Source organism: Equus przewalskii, chromosome 15, assembly GCF_037783145.1.
Source record: "Equus przewalskii isolate Varuska chromosome 15, EquPr2, whole genome shotgun sequence".
NCBI classification, from domain to species: Eukaryota; Metazoa; Chordata; class Mammalia; order Perissodactyla; family Equidae; genus Equus; species Equus przewalskii.
The window spans coordinates 19,985,973-20,008,019 of NC_091845.1; the positions used below are offsets into that span (position 1 = coordinate 19,985,973).

At 45.6% G+C, this 22,047-nt stretch overlaps 1 protein-coding gene across 7 annotated transcripts in view; it reads left to right on the top strand.

Annotated features, from left to right (window-relative positions):
* Positions 1-22,047, top strand: part of EIF4E3 (eukaryotic translation initiation factor 4E family member 3) — a 63,660-nt gene that overhangs the window by 21,223 nt on the left and 20,390 nt on the right. For 6 of the 7 annotated variants that reach the window (XM_070576809.1, XM_070576811.1, XM_070576810.1 and 3 more), the window contains 2 exons: positions 247-395; positions 18,570-18,642. Coding sequence is in view for 1 of the 7 variants with exons in the window: in XM_070576808.1 (XP_070432909.1) it covers positions 3,379-3,551; positions 18,570-18,642 (246 nt within the window). In the remaining 6 variants the exon portion in view is untranslated. Of the gene's footprint in view, positions 1-246; positions 396-3,308; positions 3,552-18,569; positions 18,643-22,047 lie in introns of those variants that run through there. The other variant, XM_070576808.1, reaches the window with a different exon arrangement.

Here is a 22,047-nt window from a genome sequence, read left to right on the forward strand (position 1 = left end):
CCCCATTTGGAAAATGAAGGTGTTGGCATAGTGATTCCTGTCTTAAGGCTCTTCCCAGCTCTCAAATCCTTTGATGCCTAGGGAACATGTCAGGGGAGCAGACCACACTGTTACTAGGCAACCAGCAGGCACCCTGCCCAAGTTGCCTTGGTGACCGGATGCTGAAGGGGAGGGGTATAGCTGCTGCAGCTAATTGCTTAATTATTTATGAGTGCCTCAAGTCCTTTTTGTTGTTTTTGTTGATAGGGGCTGTGGGGTCACCTTCTCTTCCTCCCTCCTGCCACCCCAAGTCGTCTGAGTTGCGTGTTAACGCAGTGGGAGAACACGTTGGCCTGGATCTCAAGCTACCCACGTTCTAGTCCTGCCTCTGTCATTTCCTAGAGCTGTGGCCTCGGGTAAGTCACCTCACCTCTCTGGGCCTCAGTTTCCTCATTTCTAACATGATGGGTCTGCTTTGATAATCTCCAAGTTCCCTTTCTACCCTGAATTTCTAATTCCTGATGTCTGGTTGCAAAGTGGGGAAGGTCAGGGGAATTTTCCTAATTTGTTATTTTCTAAGGATGATTGTCAAGAGCAATAACAATAGTTAAGTCCCTTAGACATTTCAAACAGAAAGGGACTGGAAGTTACGCCCATCATTCTCTCCTTGCCTCTCCCCTTAACCATGTTGCCTGACCTCTTTTATTAATCTTTAGATCATTTACATTTTATTTTTTTGTATATCACCTGCTTCCACAATAGATTTGAGGGGTTCACAGTATAACATACATATGTGCGCAATTAGGTCATTAAAATAAAAATAGGAATAAATTAACATAAAAAGAGTGATGGGTCTTCCTTGGTTAATATTAATGTTATGATTGAGCTTCAAATGTAATTCTGAGCATCCTGGAAGCCAAAGCAAAAAGGAAGGGAGGTACATAATTGTTACTCAATAAAGAGAAATTGCGAAACTGTTCCTACTTCTAAATGCTGAAAGTAATTTATCATGTGATGCGTGCTCTCTTTTAGAAACGGCAAATAAAACTTTTAAAATAACCCTTTCTTGCTGAGGGTATTGGTAAAGGACATAAGGAAGAAGCTAGACTTGACAGTTTGACTAGTTCTAATCATTAGAAAGCAAAAACTCCCTTTCTACTGTAGACTTTTACAAAGATAAATGTCACTTAGTAAATATAAATTTTCAGAATCAACCATTATTTATAAATCAATTATACATAAATTCCTGTAACCACTTTGCACAGTAATTTAGCAATATGTGTCAAATTTTTTAATGCAGGCAAAAATTCTACCTCTCCAAATTTACTCTGAAATAAACTTGTGCAGATGAGAAAAGACATTAAATATAAAAATGCTTATGGTAGCATTATTTATAAAAGAAAATGACTGCAAACCACACAAATCTTGAGGGCTTGTAAATTGAGTTATATTACATCTTTTGAATGGATTCTTTGCGGCCCTTAAAATGAAGTAGATCTGTATGTTTTGATATGGAAAAAAGCCTTCAAATATATAATGTTGAGTAAGATAAGGAGGTGAAGCAATGGTATAAAATGCTTCCATTTCTGTTATAAAAGATACAGATAGGTATACAATTTATATATCTAGCTATATGCTTTTATGGGCATACTTGCATTTTTCTGGAAGGAAACTGGTAACACTGGTTTCCTCTGGGCAGGAAGATTGATAGTGTTGGGAGGGGGAAGCCTTACTATTCATTGCCTTATTTTTACTATGAGGACCTGTTAGTTTTCCAGTTAGACAGACAGTAGAGCTTGACAGTTAAAAAAGCCTAGACTCTGGAATCTGAATTACCTGTGTTCAGATCCCGGCTCTGTCATGTACTGTGTGACCTTGGGGTAAGTTTAACTTCTCCATTCCTCATCCATAAAAAAGCTAATAATAGTACCTTCCTCATTGGATTGTCGGGCAGATTAAGTGAGTTAATAAGTATAAAGTGTCCATAACAGCCTAAACAATGCCATAAATGCATTTTCCTGAAAGAAATAAAAGCAAAAAATAAACAAAAAAAAAAAAATGCATCTAACCAAAAGGACCCACAATATCTCAAAGCTGGAAGGACTTTATAAATATGTCGTTGCTTCCAGTATCACATGTTGTATAGAAATTATGTTTGAAGCGGAGATCCCCTAGCAGTGGTCTTGTTTTCATTGTTGTCTTTTTATCTGACCTTGAATACCTGTTAGAGGAGGCACCTACCCTGGGCTTCAGAACAGGCATTCACGATGCCCGTGAAGCCCCAGAACCCACCTGGTTTTGCGGTTCCTGTTCGAGACCATCCCAGTGAATGCTCTAGCTAAGAGCAGAACATATGCTAGGCCAGGTAGAAAACCTATGAGGAGGTGGAACTCTACATCCACAGCTCTTAAAGGCCAGAGACGGACTATCCGGAAATTCAAGTTTAAAGAGGGTGTCCATGCTCATGCCGGTTATGACGTGCGCTTACATGCTTTCCTCCTCCTTCCTTGCAGGTGCTTTGGGGCAAGCCTGGAAAATTTTGGCTGACTTTGGGAACCCTTCTTTGAAACTGGTCACACTTTGGGCCAGGCTTGGGCCCCTCACTGTGGGCACATGGTGGCCCCAGAGAGGGTGGGATGGGGACCCTGGTTCCTTCAAGTCAGCTGGGTTAGGAAATGTGCTGTCACCAGGAGGAATGCAAAGCTGACCTGTTACAACCACATGCCTGAGCCAGTGGTACCTGGCTTCTGTCTGTCTGGCCCTTTCTTTCTGCACTCTTGAGCATTCCAGTCTCTTTATCCATTTGGCCAGCGGTTCCCCTTGCCATCTATCTGTCTCATCCAACTGTGCTTCCATCTGCCCTTCCATCCTTCCTCCAGCCATCTGCCAGCTTTGCCACCCATCCTTCAGACTACTGGTATCTCCATCCACCCTTCCTCCCCTCCCACGTGTGCGTCGGAGACTCTATCCACTGGTCCATCCATCCATCCATCCCTCCATCTTTCTACAGCCGGCCTATCCATCTCACCGACCTCCCGTCTGTCCGCTGAACCAGCCCCATGACCTCTGTTCCGCTCACCCCCATAGCCCGTGAATCCATCCTCAGCCTCTGCTCTGCCCTCCCTCGGGCCGGCCTGTCCATCAGTCCCCTGCCCTCGGGGTCTGTGCCTGTGCCGAATCTGCCCTCGACCCCCCCGTGGGCCGGCCTGTTTTTGTTTGGCGGCCGGGGTCAGGCCGTGTCCCCAGCGGCCCCGCAGCGCGGTTCCCAGGCCCGGCGGGCGGCGGGGCGGGGCGGGGCGCGCGGGGCGGGGCGGCCGGGCGGGCGGGGCCGGGGGTGACTCAGCCGCCGCTCGCCCCGCGGTCCGCGCGTCCGCCGGCCTGGCAGGCGGGGCGGAGAAAATGGCGATGCCCCCGGCCGCCGCGCCCCCCGCAGGAGCCAGGGAGCCGCCGGGGCCCCGCGCCACCGCCGCCGCCGCCACCGCGCCGCCGCTCGGCCTGCAGCAGCTGTCGGCACTGCGGCCCGAGCCGGGCGGGGTCCCGCTGCACTCGCCCTGGACCTTCTGGCTCGACAGGTGAGGGGGCGCGGGCCGCCGCGTCCGGGCCCGGCCCCAGCCTCGCCACCACCGCCGCCACCGCCGTGCGCCCGCCGGGCCTGCACCGCCGCTTTGTCTCCGCGCGGCCCCGGCCCCGTGCGCTTGGGCGGCGCGGCCCCGACCCCGCTCCGCGGTGGCTCAGACCCCGGCCCCGCCGCGCGGCCGCGGCCCTCCGTGCGCCCGGGGACGCGCGCAGAGCCGCTCGGAAGCCGAGGTTCGGGCCGGGGCGAGCGGCTCTTCGGCGGCGTCGCCTCCCGACCGGGAGAGACTAAACGCAGCCCCAAAAGTTTCAGCAGCACTTTCCCCTTTTCTTTCCTGCAGAAGAAGGATGCCCGCGGGCGGTGGGAGATGGTGGGCCAGTCGGGGGTAATCGGGTCCTCGGTGTGAAGTGGGGAGAGTGATGCTGTGCTGGTTACCCCCTGGGGCTCTTGGGGAAGCTCAGGACACGACCTTCGCCTTGACAGCGCTCGGGAAAGTTGGGCAGCCCCCTGGGAAATGTGCGGGGTGATATCCTAACGGCACAGGGACAGCGGGCCCCTCCACCCGGGCCCCACCGAAGGACACCGCTCTGAGTTCTTTCTCATCCACTGGGCAGGCACTGCTTGAGCACTTCCAGTGGAGCCACGTACCTGCCAGGCGCTGGGGATTGAGTGCTCAGCAATTCCTCACCTTGTCGGCAAAGTGGGGACAATTATAGCTTTCTCAGGGGACAGCCCAGGTGCCATCTCCTTAGAAATGCGTCCCTGACTGCTGCACCGAAACTTGCACACCCTCTCCCCCATCATTCCGTAGTCTCCTGCCCTCCCCTGTTTTTCTTCATATTTAATGCTACTGCATTGTTTTATGTATGCATCTGTTTATTTTCAATCTGTCAACCCCTCAACACTTCCCCTCTGTTAAAGGTCAAAGAGCAGGGACTGTTTTGACACTTGCTGTCCCGGTATCTAAAACTGTGCTTGCTCCGTAGTAGGAGCACAAGAAATTTTTGACAAATGAATAAATGGATGAATGCAAAGCCCCTTCTTAGTAGCTGTCATGCAGTGGGTGCCCAATGATAACACCTCAGGCTTGTCCCAACAACTTACAGAAATTTTGATGACACTGTTTCTACTATGGTTAAGTCTTAGGAGGAAATGTATGTGACAGTTTCTGTGAAATTTACTTAATAGACACAAATCTGGTCTTAAAAGGCCTTGCATAAAGTGCCTGGAAGACTTTTAAAACTGATATTCATCTTTTTTAGAAAGATAAGCTCATTCCTTTCTTCCTGTTGGAATTAGTGCTCATTTATAAAAATTGACACTTGGAACCATTGTCGTTTCTGGGGACCCAGAGAAGTTGGGGGTGGGGGAGATATGTGAGTCTCATTTTTCAAAACATTTTCACTTTCATTATGAGATGCTAAGAGAGCATTTTACTGTCATAACAAGAGTGGTTTTGGCAAACTTTAGCAGAATGAAATTATGTGTCTTTGCTTTCAAAGGTGTGCTGTAACTGCTGTTGTTACCTGGTGTCTGGTTTCAAGGTATTAAACCTGGACCTCTGGTCTCAATTGTGGGACTGTTGACTGGTGGAAACAGTATCAAGAGAGTTTCCTTTTAAATAGGTCAAAAATTAGTCTACTTACAGGAGCAACATTTTAAGAATGGTCTAAGATATTAATACTACATAACAACAAACAACTTTTTAAGAAGGTCTGGGAGCTTTTAAAATAAGAACTCAGTAACTTCAATGAAGTCACAAACTATAGCTTTCCTACTATCTATTTGCACATTTTTGTTCTCTGAAAGCCATTAATCAAATGAAATATGTTATTGCCACAGTGTCCAAATCTTTAATAGAAATGGCTATATTAACTTAAAAATTATAATTAGTTCCAACGTTGCACATAGGAATTCATTTCGCTTGATCACTCATCCCATGGCTTTTGTTGAACTTTCTCCACTTCTCTGGGAGTCCATTACACTTAGGTAGTCTGCCCCCCATCCCCTGGGAGTTGTGAACACGTGTTCTAGAGGTTCGTTTGTAGCTTTTCTCCTGGAGAAACAGGATTCTAGGGAGCGTGGTAAGGTTCTCAGGAGAGCCCTCCAGGGCAGCCTTCACCCCAGCATGGCTGATGTCTGCCACCCATGGCATCACTTTTGAGTTCCCTGGCATCCAAAGGCCTCCCGCTACTTAAAACCTTCCTTTGCCACCTACCTCCTGGCCTGTCCTACCTTCCAGACTACTGTGTGATGAAGGACAAGCAATCTGGCCTCTCTAAACGTCCCTTTCATGTTTGTAAAATGGGGATAATCATAGGATATACTTCATAGGGCTCTTCTGAGGATTAAAGAAGAGCAGTGAATGTAAAAGATCCACACAGGTGTCTGGTATAGAATAAGTGCTTAATAAATGTTAACTACTAACGTTGTTATTCGATGCCGCAAATGACCAACCCCTCCTCCCCAGCAGTCCCTGGAGCGGCTTGTCTGAATTCAGTGTTAGGAAGCCAGCAACCTAAATTCATTCCTCCCATGCATGAAGCGGAGAGCCCTTCCGTAGAGTTATTGCATTTTCAATAGTAAACTCCAATAAGTGCTTATTTGGTTTTTAAAAAATTATACTGTATGGCTGAGGATTTAAGTACTTGGTGGGTACTTCTGGTTGAGGGTATAGGAAGAAGAGTTTTCCTTGCCTTTTCTGGATATTTAAAATCCTGTCCTGTCTTGATTCTTGGGGGCCACTCTTGGTTGTGTATCTCCGAGTGCTTTGTTTTCATCTCGTGGTGACCCCCTTTCCTCTGAGTTTTATCCACAGGACTCAGTCGTCAGGCCGCCTCTTGTCCCCATCAACACCAGTGATATCCAGTCACAAAGCTATCAGTTCCATCTATATGCCAGTGATTCCTAAAACTTTACACTCGTGCATCCAGCTCCTCCTCTCTGTCTCCATGTGGGTGTCTGATACACATCCAAACTCAACATGTGCCAAACCACCTCTTCAACTTCTCGCCCAAACTTGCCTTCTTCTGTCTGTCCCATCTCAGTTAACAGCAGTTAACAGCAACTCCATCCTTCTAGTTGCTCAGCCCAAAAATCTTGGAGTCATCTGTGACTCTCCTCCTCATCTCCCTCCCTTTCTCTCTCCTCTTCTCCATCCTTTTCCCTCTCTGCTATGTCCATTATCAACAAATGCTATTGATTCTACCATCAAAATGTATCCAGCATCCAATTCATTCTCACCACCTGCATCCTAGACGCTGGACCACACCATCTCTCTCACCTGGATCAGGACACGAGCATCCCAACTGCTCTTCCTGCTTCTACCCTTGCCCCCTACAGTCCATTCCCATCACAGTAGTGAAAGTGGCCCCTTTAATATGTGAGTTAAAGAATGTCATTTCTCTGCTCCCCATTTCACTCAGAGCAAAAGCCAAAGTGCTTATAATAGCCCATGAGACTCTGCAGCATTTCCTGCCTGCCCAGTACACCTTCCGCAGTACAACTCCCCCGTCTCCCTGTCACTCTCCCTCCTGCCCTTGCCCTTCTAGCTCACTTGACCCTTGCTCTTTCTCTGTCATCCCAAGTGTGGGCCTTTACCGCCAATGGTGCCTCTTGCCTGGAATGCTCTTCCCTCAGTCATCTGCTAGGCCTGCGCTTTCTTCTCCTGATCTCTGCTCAGATGTCATCTTCTCAGCAAGGCTGTCCGTGACCACTGATAGAAAATGGCATGCACAGCCTGACACACTCCCCATGCTCATGACCCTGCTTTCTTTTCTCCAGTGGATTAGTACTATTTGCCTGTCTTCTCTCACTAGAATGCAAGCTTCACAGAGTTCTTTTCCCCAGTGCTCTGTCCTCAGCTCCTAGATCAGAGCAAGCCCGTCAGCCTGCACTACATATATGTAGGTGGTGGTTGAATTCTACCCATAGTGCCTTTCCTGTCTCCTGTGGTGGTTCATACTACTCTGATTACTATTTCCAAAGCTGCATCTCTAACTCTAACCTCTCTCCTGAGTTCTGGACACACACTGCCTACCACGTGCTGGTTGACTATACCAGCATCCTACAAGTCTCTCAAAGTTGGAATTTTCATTTGGTCCCTGACTCCTCTTCTCTCTCAAGTACCCTACTCCACCCAGTTCTGTCCTTCAGATTATTGGTTCACATTGGAAAACTTCCTTCAAGCCTAAGCCATCCCCTCCTCTCTGTGTCCTTCCCTCTGCAGGCCCTGGTCCCCCCTAGCCCCTGTTACACACTGGCCTACCTGCTCCCAAGCTCTTCCCTCCTCCAGGCATCCCCCACCTGGGCTAGCAGGATTAGTCTTCCACCCCGCACGCCCCCACTGATCTTGTCATTCTGACACTCCCCTGCCCCTTTTCTCTGCCATGGTATTGGGTTTTACCTCTGTCTCTCACCACCTAAGGGTGCCTCTGTTGTGGAATTGTGTGCTCCAGACAGGTGGGATTCTGCATCTCGACCCCTACTTTTACCAGAGCAGCTCTGATGGTTTTGTTATTGTTTCTTTGTTTTTAGAAATGGACCACTTTTCTCCAGCTTAAAAAGAAAAGAAAAGAAAGAAATAAAAAACCATAGACTTACAGATTGTGGTACAAATTTCTACATTCCTGTTTTTAATATGACACCCACCTCCTTTTTAGCCTCATCACCTACCTCTTTCCAACTCCAAAATACCACTCAGTCTGTTCAGTAACAGCAAACTACTGGCCCTTTTCCTGGATAAACCATGGACTTGCCGGCCTCTGAGATTTGTCTCATGACGTTCTTTCTGCTTGGGATGCCCTTCTTCCTTTAGTCTACCTGAAAAGCTGTGATGCATACTTCAAGGGCCTACTGAGATGCCAACTCTGTAATTATCCTTGAATAGTCCCTGGTCCCGGCAGGATGAAGCCCACCACCTTTGTGTTCCCACAGCATATTTTTATAGGCCAGTATTTGTATTATGGATCATTTTTTTTTTTTTTTTTTTAAAGATTTTATTTTTTTCCTTTTTCTCCCCAAAGCCCCCCGGTACATAGTTGTATATTCTTCGTTGTGGGTCCTTCTAGTTGTGGCATGTGGGACGCTGCCTCAGCGTGGTTTGATGAGCAGTGCCATGTCCGCGCCCAGGATTCGAACCAACGAAACACTGGGCCGCCTGCAGCGGAGCGCGCGAACTTAACCACTCGGCCACGGGGCCAGCCCCTGTATTATGGATCATTGATGCTTCCTCTGTCCCTCCCTCTTGACTGGGAGACTCTCACTGCCTCCTGTCTGACTCCCAAGAGTGTACATTACAGTGCACATAGTAGGTGCTTAGTGAGTATTTGTGTTCTGTGTTTTTAGTCACAAAGGTGGCCCATCACATATGTCTCTCACCAACCCCACCCTATCAGAGTTTAGCTCCGCTCAGCCAGTGTTTCTCAAAGTGCAGCCCCTCACCACGTACATCACCTGACTGTGCTCCTTAAAAGCAGGCGCTGGACCCTGCCCCAGAGCTACTCATTCAGACCTCCGAGGTGGAATGTGCATTTGTAATAAATGCCTTAGGCATCAAAAGTTGAGATTTACTGCTCTATTGCTGATCAGGTTAATTGAGCATGTTACTTGCCAGTCACTGTTCTAGGTGCTGGGAATGCAAAGATGATGACAACATGGGCCTGGGCTTCCCAGGAGGGGTGTCTCACGTGCCATATGCTTCAGTAGCATCAGTGAAGAGTTCCACATATGCCGAGTTCTAGAGGGACCCACCTCTCAGGGTGTGGTGCTTTCAAATGCATTCCAATGGTGTGCTCCATAATAACAAATCTCATATGGGAAGGTGGGGCCAGGCTTGACAAAGAGGATCCCACAGTCATCCTTGTTCATAGAGTGGCCTCGTGGGACTGGGTGAGAGGAGAAGGCTGCGTGGAAGGCTATAGTTGATAGGGAGAGAGTGGCTGGCATCTCGACTTTTCCTATTTTTTCCCACCTTGTTGCCCTTCTGAACCCACAGGCACTCTTAATGGCCCAGGATTTTATTTTCTATACAAGGCAAAGGGTCTCTGGGTAGATCTGACAGGGAAAGGACCTGAGCAAGGGGCTCACAGCCTTTCTAACTGTGGGTCAGTGGTGGTTTCCTGCAGACAGGCCTGAGGTCCTTAAACATCTTAACTCAGAAAAGTACTAGTCCTTACCCGTACTAGCTGCTCAAAATATATATTTTCCTGCTTTTCATATTACAGATGCCATTTACTTATTTCCAAACGTGAGGCAGCTGGCAAGACTTTAGTTATCTGGCATGATGACAGTTCAAAATGTGGCCTTACTTAGTTCTCTTGTAACTCTTAATGCCGTTATAGTCATGCATTGCTTAACGCTAGGGAGACATTCTGAGAAATGTGTTGTTAGGTGATTTCATCATTGTGCGATCATCATACAGTGCACTCACACAAACCTAGATGGCATAGCCCACTACACACCTAGGCTACACGGTACTAATCTTATGGGACCACCCTTGTATATGCAGTCCATCATTGACCAAAACATCGTCATGCCTCGCATGGCTGTACTTCTCTTACACCCAGCCCCCATGTTCTGAAGGATTAGTTATATATCAAGGTGAAAAGAACCCCAGTTGCTATTTTCAAGGAGCTTATAGGCTAGGAGTGACAATAGATGAAAACAGGGAGAAATCAAAATCAAATAAACAAACATGTAAACATAAAATGTTTAGATTGTGTAAATAGTTTCACTAGTTTCGTCATTAACTGTTAATAATAGGCCTTGGACCATTTTTGTATGTGACTCTCAAACAGGAAGCTAGTGTAGCCACAAGCCACAGATGTATCTAAAAATGATTACAGATGTATCTAAAAATGATTACAGTGAAATCATCATTAATGGAGTGGAGGATGTACAGGGGGTGTCGGTTGCCATCTTACTGGGTCAGTGCAGATTTTCCCTGCGGTGGCTGAGCTTGAGGTTAGTAAGTTCAACAGGAAGACTAGCTTTTAGGAGCTAGATCCCTGGCTTTAAAGTTTTCCCCCTTAAGGTTGTTCTCTGGGTTGAAATGAGATGATCTCTCATAGAAGGTAGAATATTATCGTTCATTTTGTCACCAGCCATTTATTGTGTGCCTGTGCAATGGACATGTGTATCCATGACTTGGATATATTGTACCGTGTTTTGCATATTGTGCCATTAAATTTCAAATGTCTTTTCCACTTTAACCTTTTAATATTAACTACCATTTGCTTCAGTGCGCTAGGCACTGGACTGGGTACTGTTCACAGTTATCCACAGAATCCTCACAATGAGATAGGATGTATCAGCAACATTTTACAGATGAGAAAATTGAGGCCCATAGACGTAAATTATCTGACATCACACAGCTAATAGAGAACAGAAATGGGATTTGAATTAAGGACTGTGTGACCCCAAGCACTGGCATCCCTAACCCCACTGAACGCTGCTTCCCTGTGATTGGGATGCAGTTCTCCCATATTCCTTATCCTAAAATACGGGAGCTGCACAGGACTTGAGAGGTAAGCTGGCCCCGTGATTTAATTTCACAAATAAGGAAACCAAGGGCCCGTTTCATGGGAGATAATTAAACCAAGGATTCCCTGCTTCGAAATTTGCAGAGAAAAGAAGAGAGCCCTGCCTAAAAACCCGTGTTTATGTGCCTTTGTAGGCTTGTCCTTCACATTTAATAATAATCTCATCTTGATCATCTCTTTAGGTGATGAACAAAAAAAATCTGTGAGAATGGTCATTTTTACATTTTTCTTTTGATGCTATCATTCGTTAGCTTTTACTTCCCAAGTGGTTAGCATTTCTCTGGTGACTTGATTTAGATGACGTTGGCCAGCATGTCTCAAACTTCAATACAGATATGAATCACTTGGGATTCAGAGGGCCTGGAGACTCTGCTTCTCTAACTAGCTCCCAGGAGAGGCTGCCAGTTGATGGACCACACTTTGAGTGGCAAGGATGCGGCAGGGTTTGAGGAAACCTTTCAGCTTCTCTTTGTGAGAAGCATCTCCAGGTGTCCAGGTGGCTGGTAAGTGGTGCTGTGGCCCACTGAGAGCTAGCCAGGCAGTAGGATAATTTCCTTAGGTGTTTACAAAGGCCACTGTCCCTATAAACTCTATTCATGAGCATAGCCTGCAGCCTGTCTTTAAGGGTGGAGTTTAATGGAGAAGACACATTTGGACTACTGGGAAGTCTGAATTGAGGATTGCAAGCTGAAGGAGGGTTGGGACTATGTTTGGTGCAGAGTTGTGTTCGTGGCACCAGAGCGTGGGTCATGCAGTGCTCAGTTTAGGCTGGTGACTAAGAGCAAGGTTGCCAGGCAAACCTTGGTTCAGGTCCCAGCTCTGCCACTAACCAACTGCGTATCTTTGGGCAAGTCTCCTTACAGCCCTCAGACTTAGTGTGCTATCTTAGTTTGCAGAGTGGGGGTGCAACCGTTGTTTACCTCGTGGTGTTTTAATGAGGATGAACTGAGATAATGCATGCATGTAGCACATGATATGAGTCTTTCCAATTATTGGGGGCTCAGTAAGTATGTCTTGAATAAGAGAGCAGTTAAAATGCCTTGAATCATTTCAGACTTAAACTGGGCTGAAAGAGTTCTGTCTTATGGGGATTCTCAGAGACCTGCTTTAATGGGTAAAGATGATTTGTAAATAGCACATTAACTTTTTGCACGTAAATGGTGCTTAGGTGCCTGGAAACCATTGAAGTAGAACAGTTGGTTCAACCTTATTGGAGTTCCTGCCTTCTCCTGACTCTCCAGATTAAAAGGAATTTTTTTTTTTTTAAAGATTTTATTTTTTCCTTTTTCTCCCCAAAGCCCTCCAATACATAGTTGTATATTCTTCGTTGTGGGTCCTTCTAGTTGTGGCATGTGGGACGCTGCCTCAGCGTGGTTTGATGAGCAGTGCCATCTCCGCGCCCAGGATTCGAACCAACGAAACACTGGGCCGCCTGCAGCAGAGCGCGCGAACTTAACCACTCAGCCACGGGGCCAGCCCCAGATTAAAAGGAATTTTAACCAGTTCTGGATAGAGAATCTTAAGATGCCTTTCCTGTCACTGTGTTAAATTGAAGACATACGGGAGCAATATAAAACTGGACTTGGGAGTTTGGGTCTTAAGTAGCATTAAGAGCTCCCCTGGCATCTTTGCACTAATCATCTACTTGACCTCGGAAGATCCCTTCCCACTTCTGCCTTATCCATAGCAGCTTCTGGATTCGCCGGGTCCGAGTGGAAGCAACCCTCACTGTAGCTGTGGCCTTAGGCCCAGAGAGGCCAGCACCTGATGGGCTTTCTTTCAGAGGCTGGATGTAGGGGTTTCTCAGCTCTGCGTGTAACTCTCACAGACTTCTTAGCATTCTTACTCTCTGCCCCACAGATTAGAAAATGTGCTTGATGTCTCTTAGTTCGAATTGCTTTCTCTTCTGTTCCTGTTCTTCTGCCCATGATGATGATGATGACGACGATGATGACATCAGCAACGATTGCTTATTAAATGCCAGGCACTGTGGAAATGCTTTTTATAGCAGTAGCTCATGTAGTCAAAGTAGCAGAGCAATGGGGGTAGAACCCGTGTTCTCAGAGAGGGGACGTGAGGGTCAGAAACGGTCAGGCTTGTCACACAGCTGGTAGGTGGCAGAGCTGGAATTTGAATTCAGATCTGTTCGTTCCAAAGACTATTCTCTTAATCCTTCTGCTTTCCTGCTTCAGCTCATCTGTGGTTTTTGTTTGGTAAATATCTTTTTCCCATGTCCAGCCCCAGAAAATGACCTGTAGATATGTTCTTCCTGAATTGGGTTCCTTGTCTCACATTTTGGGGTCTCATTATTGCCAGGGACTCTGGTGGCAACCAACTCTGTCCAGCATCTCTGCTTCTGCCCCCTCCCAACAGTGGCTACATGGATGGTGATGGAGGAGAGGATGGCAGGCAGGAGCAGTGGGTGGGCCAAAGAGGGAGTAGATGGCCTCAGAAGGAGTGAGAGAGGAATCATCCTAGGATGTGCTGTATGCCATGCTGACAGTGACTGCCTGGTTCTCACTGAGAGGCGTCCTCGTCCAAGAGGAAGACCATGGGCATCACAGCCAGACAGACCCAGAAAAGAACCCAGATCTGTTACTTCAAAACAGGCTCACTAAGCCTCAGTTTCCTAATTTGTAAAGTGGGGATAATGATACCAATTTGACAGGATTGCTCTAAGGATTAGAGATAATACATGCAAAACCTTCTCGTATAATACGTGCTTGATAAAAAGAAGCCATCATTACGTTAATATCCTTAAATCAGAGGGGAAACTCCTGGTGGAACAATTCAAACCCCTCAATCTGATCCATCCAGGGGGCATTTATTGTTCCATTGCTGTGTTCTCAGCTCCGGCTGCATACTGTGGGAGACTGGCATCAAATTCAGAGAATGAAAATAGGTCCTGATTCCCTGATTCTGTGATTTTCCACAGCTCTGATTCTCTCTCCTTCTAGGAATGGTCATCATCAATGTGTGTATTCCTCTCTCAGCTTTCTCTCCCACTTCCTCCTTCCCAGGCAAATAAAAGAGGATCTAAGTGTTGTTTCTTTGCCTTCTGGGGAATTCAGAGAGCAGGGGTGCCAGTTCTAGAACATAAATTCCATGAGGACCAGGGCTTTGTCTAGAATGATCATCGCTGTATCCCCATCAGCTAATAAAGGTGTCCAATGAATCTTTGTTGATTAAATAAATTATACATCCTCTGAGACTATTTGTTACTTGTCTGTGGCAGGGTTTCTCAGCGTTGACTCCACTGACATTTTGCACTAGATAATCCTTTGTTAAGGGACTGTCCTGGGCACTGTAGGAGGTGCCACAACAGCCCAGCTTCTAGCTACTAGATGCCAGTAGCATCCCCCTCAGTTGTGACAAGCAAAAATGTCTCCAGATATTCCCAATTGTCCCCTGGGGGGCAACAGCACCCCCAGGTGAGCACCCTTGTCTGCAGAGAGAAGGTTTGGTTAAGCTTCAGTTGGGAGGTTTAGGTTTGTAACATGAATGAACTAAAAAGATTTTTAAAGATATGAGCATATACTGTATATATGATAGGAGTAAAAATGTTCCTTTCCTTGAAACCCGCTACAAACATTTACCTTCTAGTCGCTACAACTGTCTCTTAGAGTGACAGGGAAGACGGGCTGTCGACTGTCTGCTGCCAAGGCTGCAGCTTTGCCACGAGCAGCCTGCACTGCTACTTTAAGAAACAGTAATAGTAGACGATACAGCTTCGGCTTCAACTTTGAATCAGCAAATCCAGTACAGACTGACCTGTTTCCAAGGCAGGTCATTTAAAAGTCTCAGCTTTTTGCCCTTTTAAAATGGGTTCTGTGGATACGGCCCAGTTTTGCTTGTTAAAGATGTCTGAGGTTCAGGCACGAGGTTGAAGCACGTTGCTGTTTTTCGGTGACTGTTGGAATCAGATTTGGCTTGCAGAAGAATGCTGTTCCTTGCACAGGCCGAGCCAACCATTTACTACCCTCAGAAGTTCTGACAACATTGTTTTTTACTTTGAAACCTGGATATTCATAAAATTGTTCAACAGCTGGAAGGAACCTTTAAGATCACAGAATCCAGCCTCCTCTAAGAAATTAGGAAACTTAGGAGCCGGCCCGGTGGCGCAGCAATTAAGTGCGCACATTCCACTTCGGCAGCCCAGGGTTCGTTGGTTCGGATCCCAGGTGCGGACATGGCACCGCTTGGTAAGCCATGCTGTGGCAGGCGTCCCACATATAAAGTAGAGGAAGATGGACACAGATGTTAGCGCAGGGCCAGTCTTCCTCAGCAAAAAGAGGAGGATTGGCAGCAGATGTTAGCTCAGGGCTCATCTTCCTAAAAAAAAAAAAAGAAAAGAAATTAGGAAACTGAGTTTCCATGGAACCTGACACGTTTTCTTTCAAACGCCAATACATATCATCAGATGTTAATCAGAATAGAGCTGTCATTGAGTGTGGTCCTGTTGGTTTTAGTGAGGATCTTCTCTATCCTGGTCTATTGGAAAGACTATTCTAAGAAAGTTATATGGACTACTATCTTGTATTTAAAATGGAATTCAGCAAAAATGATAGCCTTGATGAGAACACACAGAGGATTAATTGCAAAAACTCCATTAAAGAATGTCACTGTGGGGGTCAGCCCAGTGGCATAGTGGTTAGGTTTGCACAATCTGCTTCAGCGGCCCAGGGTTTGCAGGTTCAGATCCTGGGCGCGGACCTACACACCACTCATCAAGCCATGCTGTGGCAGTATCCCATATACAAAATAGAGGAAGACTGACACAGATGTTAGCTCAATGAAAATCTTCCTCAAGCAAAAAAAGAGAAGGATTGGCAACAAGTGTTAGCTCAGGGCCAATTTTCCTCACCAAAAAAAAATATGTAAGTGTGTATATGGCTTGGCTGGACAGTTCAGTCAGCGGTAAAGAGCAGGAAATCTCAGACAGGTCACCTGTATTCACATCACATTTTTGTGGCCTTGGGCAAGTTACAAGCCTTCCTAAGCCCTGGCTTGCTCACCTGGAGAATGGTGACAAATAGTATTGACAGCTGCAGAAGAAGGTTTGCAAGGATTCAATGCTGTAATGAAAGTAAAATGCTTATCACACTAGCAAGGTTTCAGTCTACACAGATTAGCTGTTGCCATCCTTGTCTTACACTGATAAGCACTGCCTAGTCGTCATTTTGTTCTAGATCCCTTTCTTGGACTCTGGATAGTAGATTTCTTCAAAAACACATGGACAGTGAGATCAAGCGGACCCTAAATGACTTTGTATAATTGTCTCCTGCACTAGAATATGAGTAAAAGACCAGAACATGGAGACAGAGGCATTTAAAAAAGAGGCATATTAAGCAGATGTTTATCAATGGTTTTTTTTTTCTAGGTTAAATGATATTATCCTGACATCGTATTTGCTTAAATTGATGTAATGCTGTATGAGGTGAACATTCAAATTATACTCATTCTAAACTCATTCTATACTCCTTCTAAATCACGAATTGAAGTGTAACTTTAAAACATAGTAAACATATGAAATACACAGTTTTAAAAATGAAAAAAATGCCAAGTACATTGCCTCCCTTTGGACCCTAACAACCCCCACCCCACCCCGTATCGAAGGAGGCCTGTGTATACCCTCCCGTGTGCTTTGGGTGATCCAGGGATTATTTGCTGGGCATATTTGGTGGAGAATTCAGCTAAACTTTTCAAAGGAAGAAAAATCAGATTGGAATAAATGCCAGAAGATTTTCTTATAAAAGCAATAGATCGTTCATGTGAAAATCTATTCAGAAAAAGTTCGAGGTTTTTTCCTTTTAGTTTTTTTCCCCAATCCTTTTATAATTCAAACTAAAAACAGCATAAAACCTCCATTAAATAGCTAATTGATATTTATCTAAGTCAATGCTTTCATATCCCCAAGCCCAGGCAGTCCAGACAGACTGATGGATGTGTCGCGGGCCCCAGCACTGTCATAGCAAGATGTCGAGTACCTCCCTCTTGACCACACTCTTCATCTGTTGTTTTAGGCTTCATGTCTGGCAACAAAATGCAATCATGGTGGTTCTTGTGGATTGACTTTTTAAAAAAACAATGTCCGGCATATTTATAAACAACTAGAAAAGAGTTGTAAACCCAGTGCTTTCGGGTAGATTTATTTATCGGACTTCGCCTACTCAACAAGGGTCCCCCGTTTGTGCCCATGCTAGTCCATACTTGTCTTCCTTAGTGACCTCCAAGCAAGGGAACTGTATTCAGAAATGCATTTTTGATATTCCAATTAGACACCAGGGAGCATTCATTGGTCCAGGGTTCCAAGAATGGAGTCTGAGAGCCCTGCCACTTGTGCCTCCCGCCCACCCCACATCTGGGCATGGTCCTTTGCTTTGCCATCTTCCCTCCCTCTGAGCTAGGTGAGTTTTGTGCACATCTCTAGTGTGTAATGGTTTAATTACTGTCCAGAAAATTCAACACCTTGAGGTTCCCTGGGGACTGTGTCTCTGAGGGTCAGTGGCTGCTAAAGAGCATCCCTTTTATAGATTCCAGATCCTAGTGGGTCACCTGGGAGCTGATACTTTTTCCTCTCAGCAAGCCTCATTTCTCACCCAGCAACCAGACACAGGACTTTCGAGCACTATGTGAGCGGTGAATTTTCATCTTAGGCCTGATGTAACTGGACCCCAACATTCTTGAGCAAGAACTGCTAACTCAGTATAGGGAAAAGGAAAAGGTGGCAGCAATTGAGAGTCTGAACTCAGGATCGAGGAGAGCGTGTCCTGTTACCCCCAATCCCAGGAGATGGTGTGAAGCTCGCAGTATCGCATGGTTTTCTGGGGGAACAAACCTGTAGTGTGTTGCCATCTAGTGGCACATAGGCAAACTAAAGATTAATGTATTCTGACCACAAAGTTCAGCAGAGCTAATTAAATCAGCCGGAAAAAATAACTGAAAGTATTTCCTAAAGGCAAGTGTTTTGGAAACCCATGCAAATTCAGGTGAAATTAAAATTGACTTTTAGTAATCATGTTTTCTTAAAGTTGGCAGAGGTCACTGTTTCTCAGGAGTTCATGAATATTTGCCACGGGGAAATTAACAAGTTTTTCCAACATATAGCCAGGTCAGGACTCTGCATTTTCACTGTCGTCAGTACGATAGGCACAGTTTCTTATCCAAAGCCCTAGGCAAAAGGCTTGGTTATTGCAAGGTTATTTTAGTGTTTTTTAAAATGTGATTTTAAGGTTTCCAATACTTTTTTCACTTACATTTGTGTTTTTAAATTAATTTTCCACAGAATAAATATGCCTATTTTTAGGTGAAGCAAAGATGTAACTTCACAAAGTTGGAATTTCACATTTTAAACTCTAAATAGCATCCCAGAAATGCCCAGTTCTGTGGTAGACCTGCAGACTTGCACTGTGAACTGGTTCATGAACACTGACGGCCTGTTTCGTTGTTTCTTGCCCTTTTGCTTGTTTGCTCAGATCCCTCCCTGGTGCCACAGCAGCTGAGTGCGCGTCAAATCTGAAGAAAATCTACACAGTGCACACAGTACAGGTAAGAGCGAGAGAGGGACGCACCTGAGTCACGTGGGACGTGTGTCAGTCACTTAACCACCCAAACTGAAAGCTCCCTCTGTGCCACAGCCCTGTCCAGGGTTCTGCCCTGGCCTCGGCTTTCGCATCCACTTTGCTGCAGCTGCCCTTGACGGGAACTACCCCATGGGCTGGCTGACCATGTGCCTAGGTGGCGTGCTCTTCTCTTGGTGACCTGCTAAAACCATCTACTCCCTAAACCTTTCACAGACCCTCATGAGAAGCAGACTCTGGTGTGGTTTTGAAGATGTCCGTCTGTGTTCCCATTCAAACACCAGCTCCCTCCCTGAGCTCTGTTCTCATCTGGGAGAGGCCCTGGCACCTATCTGCGGGGTTGTTGAAGGTTACAGGTCACAAAGGAAGTGCGGGATAGTGTTGAGCTTGAAAATGGAAGGTCTCAGACCAGTTTCCTACTTCACATTCAGATTCCATCATCCTATATTGGGCCAAGTATCATCCCCTTTATTCTGTAAAATTGGTATAATGATAGCACCTCGTGGGTCACTGTGAGGATTGAAGAAGATAATGTTTATACTGTCTCCAGCAGAATACTTGATGCAGAGTAGCTTCTCACCAAATGTGAGGTCTTAGTTCTCTTATTTCTCTCTCTCCAACTCTTAGGATGAACAGTTCTAAAAACCCCAGTATTCAGTTGATCACATTTCTGTTTTTTCCAAAAGCAAATTCTGTCAAGATTCTCCCCCTTTTCTAGTTTAATACACTGTTATAGACAGAATAAGCCTTTTAAGATTGCTTCATGCTTGCACTGACCATATGTCCTGAATTTTCTAGAAGGGCCAGATTTAGATTTAAATAGTTTTCCTGTTGTGCCCCTAAATCTTCTAATGTCTTAGAAATTCCAGTGGGTTGGCATCTAGATTGTGTCTCTTAGGCAGCCTATCACATGCAGAAGTAGCACAAAGATCCTTTTTTCAGACAGTGCTTCTAGGATCTGGTTCAGAAAATTGGGTATTCATAGTTATGCGGCCCCAGGAATCTGATTGTAAGGTGCCATGCATAGCCACTGAGGGCAGTAAGCTGGGTGGAGGACACAGTCCTGACCATGGGCCATTTCTGATCTAGTTGGGAAAATGACATAAGCATGTGGAAAGCAAAATAACAGTGCTGCTGTAAATAATCATTTGGTGCCAAGAACAAGCAGTGTCACAAGGGAGCACGTGGGCCACTGTCCAGAGGGATAAATGTTCTCAGAGTCGAGGAAAGGCCTCCCCTTGCTTCTCGCCTGTGGGACTTTATAGATTTTTGTCACCTCTTCCCAGCAGCCATTGTATAAACCTCCGGGCACTTGACTTTACAGCCTGTCCTCATATGGAAGTTCTTAGATCCCATTGATTTTTTGAGGTACTCATTAGCCTTTTTCTACTCCATTATGATATTGGATCATCAGAGCTTTGCCTGGGATGGCAGGGCACACGTTGGTAAAGTCAGATTAAGGGGTCAGTTTGTTTCCCTGACCCAGCATGATGACAACAGAGCTTTTGGTTGCACCTTGGCATCTGCATCAAGTTAGACAAGGGACTGATTTAAAGGACCCAGGCTGGCATATACTAGGAAATACTTTCTTTAAAACTTCCTTAAAAACTATATTGGGCTATAATTTATATTCAGTAAATGCAGATTTCTTAAGTGTATGGTTTGATAAATTTTGACAAAGGCATGCAAACATGTAACCACCCAGATCAAGATAAAAAAATTTCCATTATTCCAGAACATTCCTTCATGCTCTTTCTAGTTGGTCCTTCTCTTCCAGAAGCAGTCACTGTTCACGTTGCTATACCATACATTCATTTTGTCTGTTATTGAACCTTATATAAATGGAATCACAGAGTATTATACTGTATTGTGTCTGGTTCCTTTCACTCGGTGAATACTGAAGCATTGAATAAATGAATGAATGAGAAAAATAAATGAACCCCTTTCCTGAGTCACAACAGGCTCCTTGCATAAGGATCCATTCAGCTGTAGCCCACACATTCTCAATGTGGGCAAAAATTGATTCTCGGTGGGGTGAAAAAAATCTTATTCTTTTTATGTACAAAGCACAGATATATGTGCAGTACATATACAGATATATAGTCTCTCTGTGGTATTAAAATTTCACAAGGGAGTAATTAGGAAAAGGGCTTCTTGGGGTAGGGGGTGATAATGAGACACTGCTTTAAGTGGTCAGGAAGCCCTGTCCTATCTCTGATGCTCTGTCCCCCTCAGTTTCCTCACCTGTAACACTGAGATCATAACAGTGCCTACTCCCCAAGGTTGAGCGAGGGTTAAATGAGATTGCATATAGTAGCTCTTAGCAGTGCTTGGCACTAGTGAGCCCTCAGATGTTGCCAGCTTTTACTAAAGTGTTGTTGGATTCTACCCCTCGGCTTCGTCAGTTGACTGGCGAGGCTGTGGGCGAGGGTGTAGGATGGTTACACTTCCTGGGTTTGTGCTGTATCTGGTACTTACCAGCTTGGACAAGTCGCTTAACTTCTCTGTATCTGCTTACTCATCTTTAAGATGAGAATAATCATGATACCGATTGTATCATGAGGTTGTGAGGATGAAATGGCACAAGGAAGTAAGAAGCACATAGTAAGTGCCCACTACTAATAATAAGCTCGTCTGCCATCATTTGCCTACTTCTATGGAACAGGATTTTTTACTTTCCTCAGTCACGTTGTACATCAGAAAACTGTGTCCCACTACTTCTGGATTGCGTATTTCAAGCAGTTATTCCCCAGATTATCCCACTGCTAACACTTCTACTGATGAAAACATATTTAACTTATCAATAACTTTTGGGATTCGAGCCTGTGAGTGTCCTTAATATCTGTGAATAGTCCTTAGTATTTAAGAACTAGCCTGGGTGCCCATTTTAAAGGCAGCTGAGGACATGCTTTTGTCCCACCGTCTTTTTATTCTGTGATTGTAGGTTGATTCTTGAACTCTCACTCTGTCAGGACTAGAAAACCGCATCCCTAACCACGCCTGTGTTTTCCTCCCATATATGTTCAGATGAAATGTAGGAATGGCGTATTATTAATGATTGCTTTGCATAAGGACATAATACGTCTTTTTGTACTTGAGGCTCTTCAGGAAATCAGAGATGTCGGTGGGGATGGGGGAGGACTTATTTCCCCATTTATTGGGTGGAGAGACTGAGGCTGAGAGCTTAGTGGCCCAGAACAAACAGTCATCCGTGCCTCTGGGACCAGAACTCCCTCCACTTCGAGTTCAGTTCTCTTTCTCTTACTCTGCCCTGAATGAGGACAGACTGAAGAGTGAGGAGGTGCGTGCCTCCAGACGGCCCAGTGACCCCTGCTGAGGACACCCTCCTCAGGCCAACAATAATTCTCTCTGC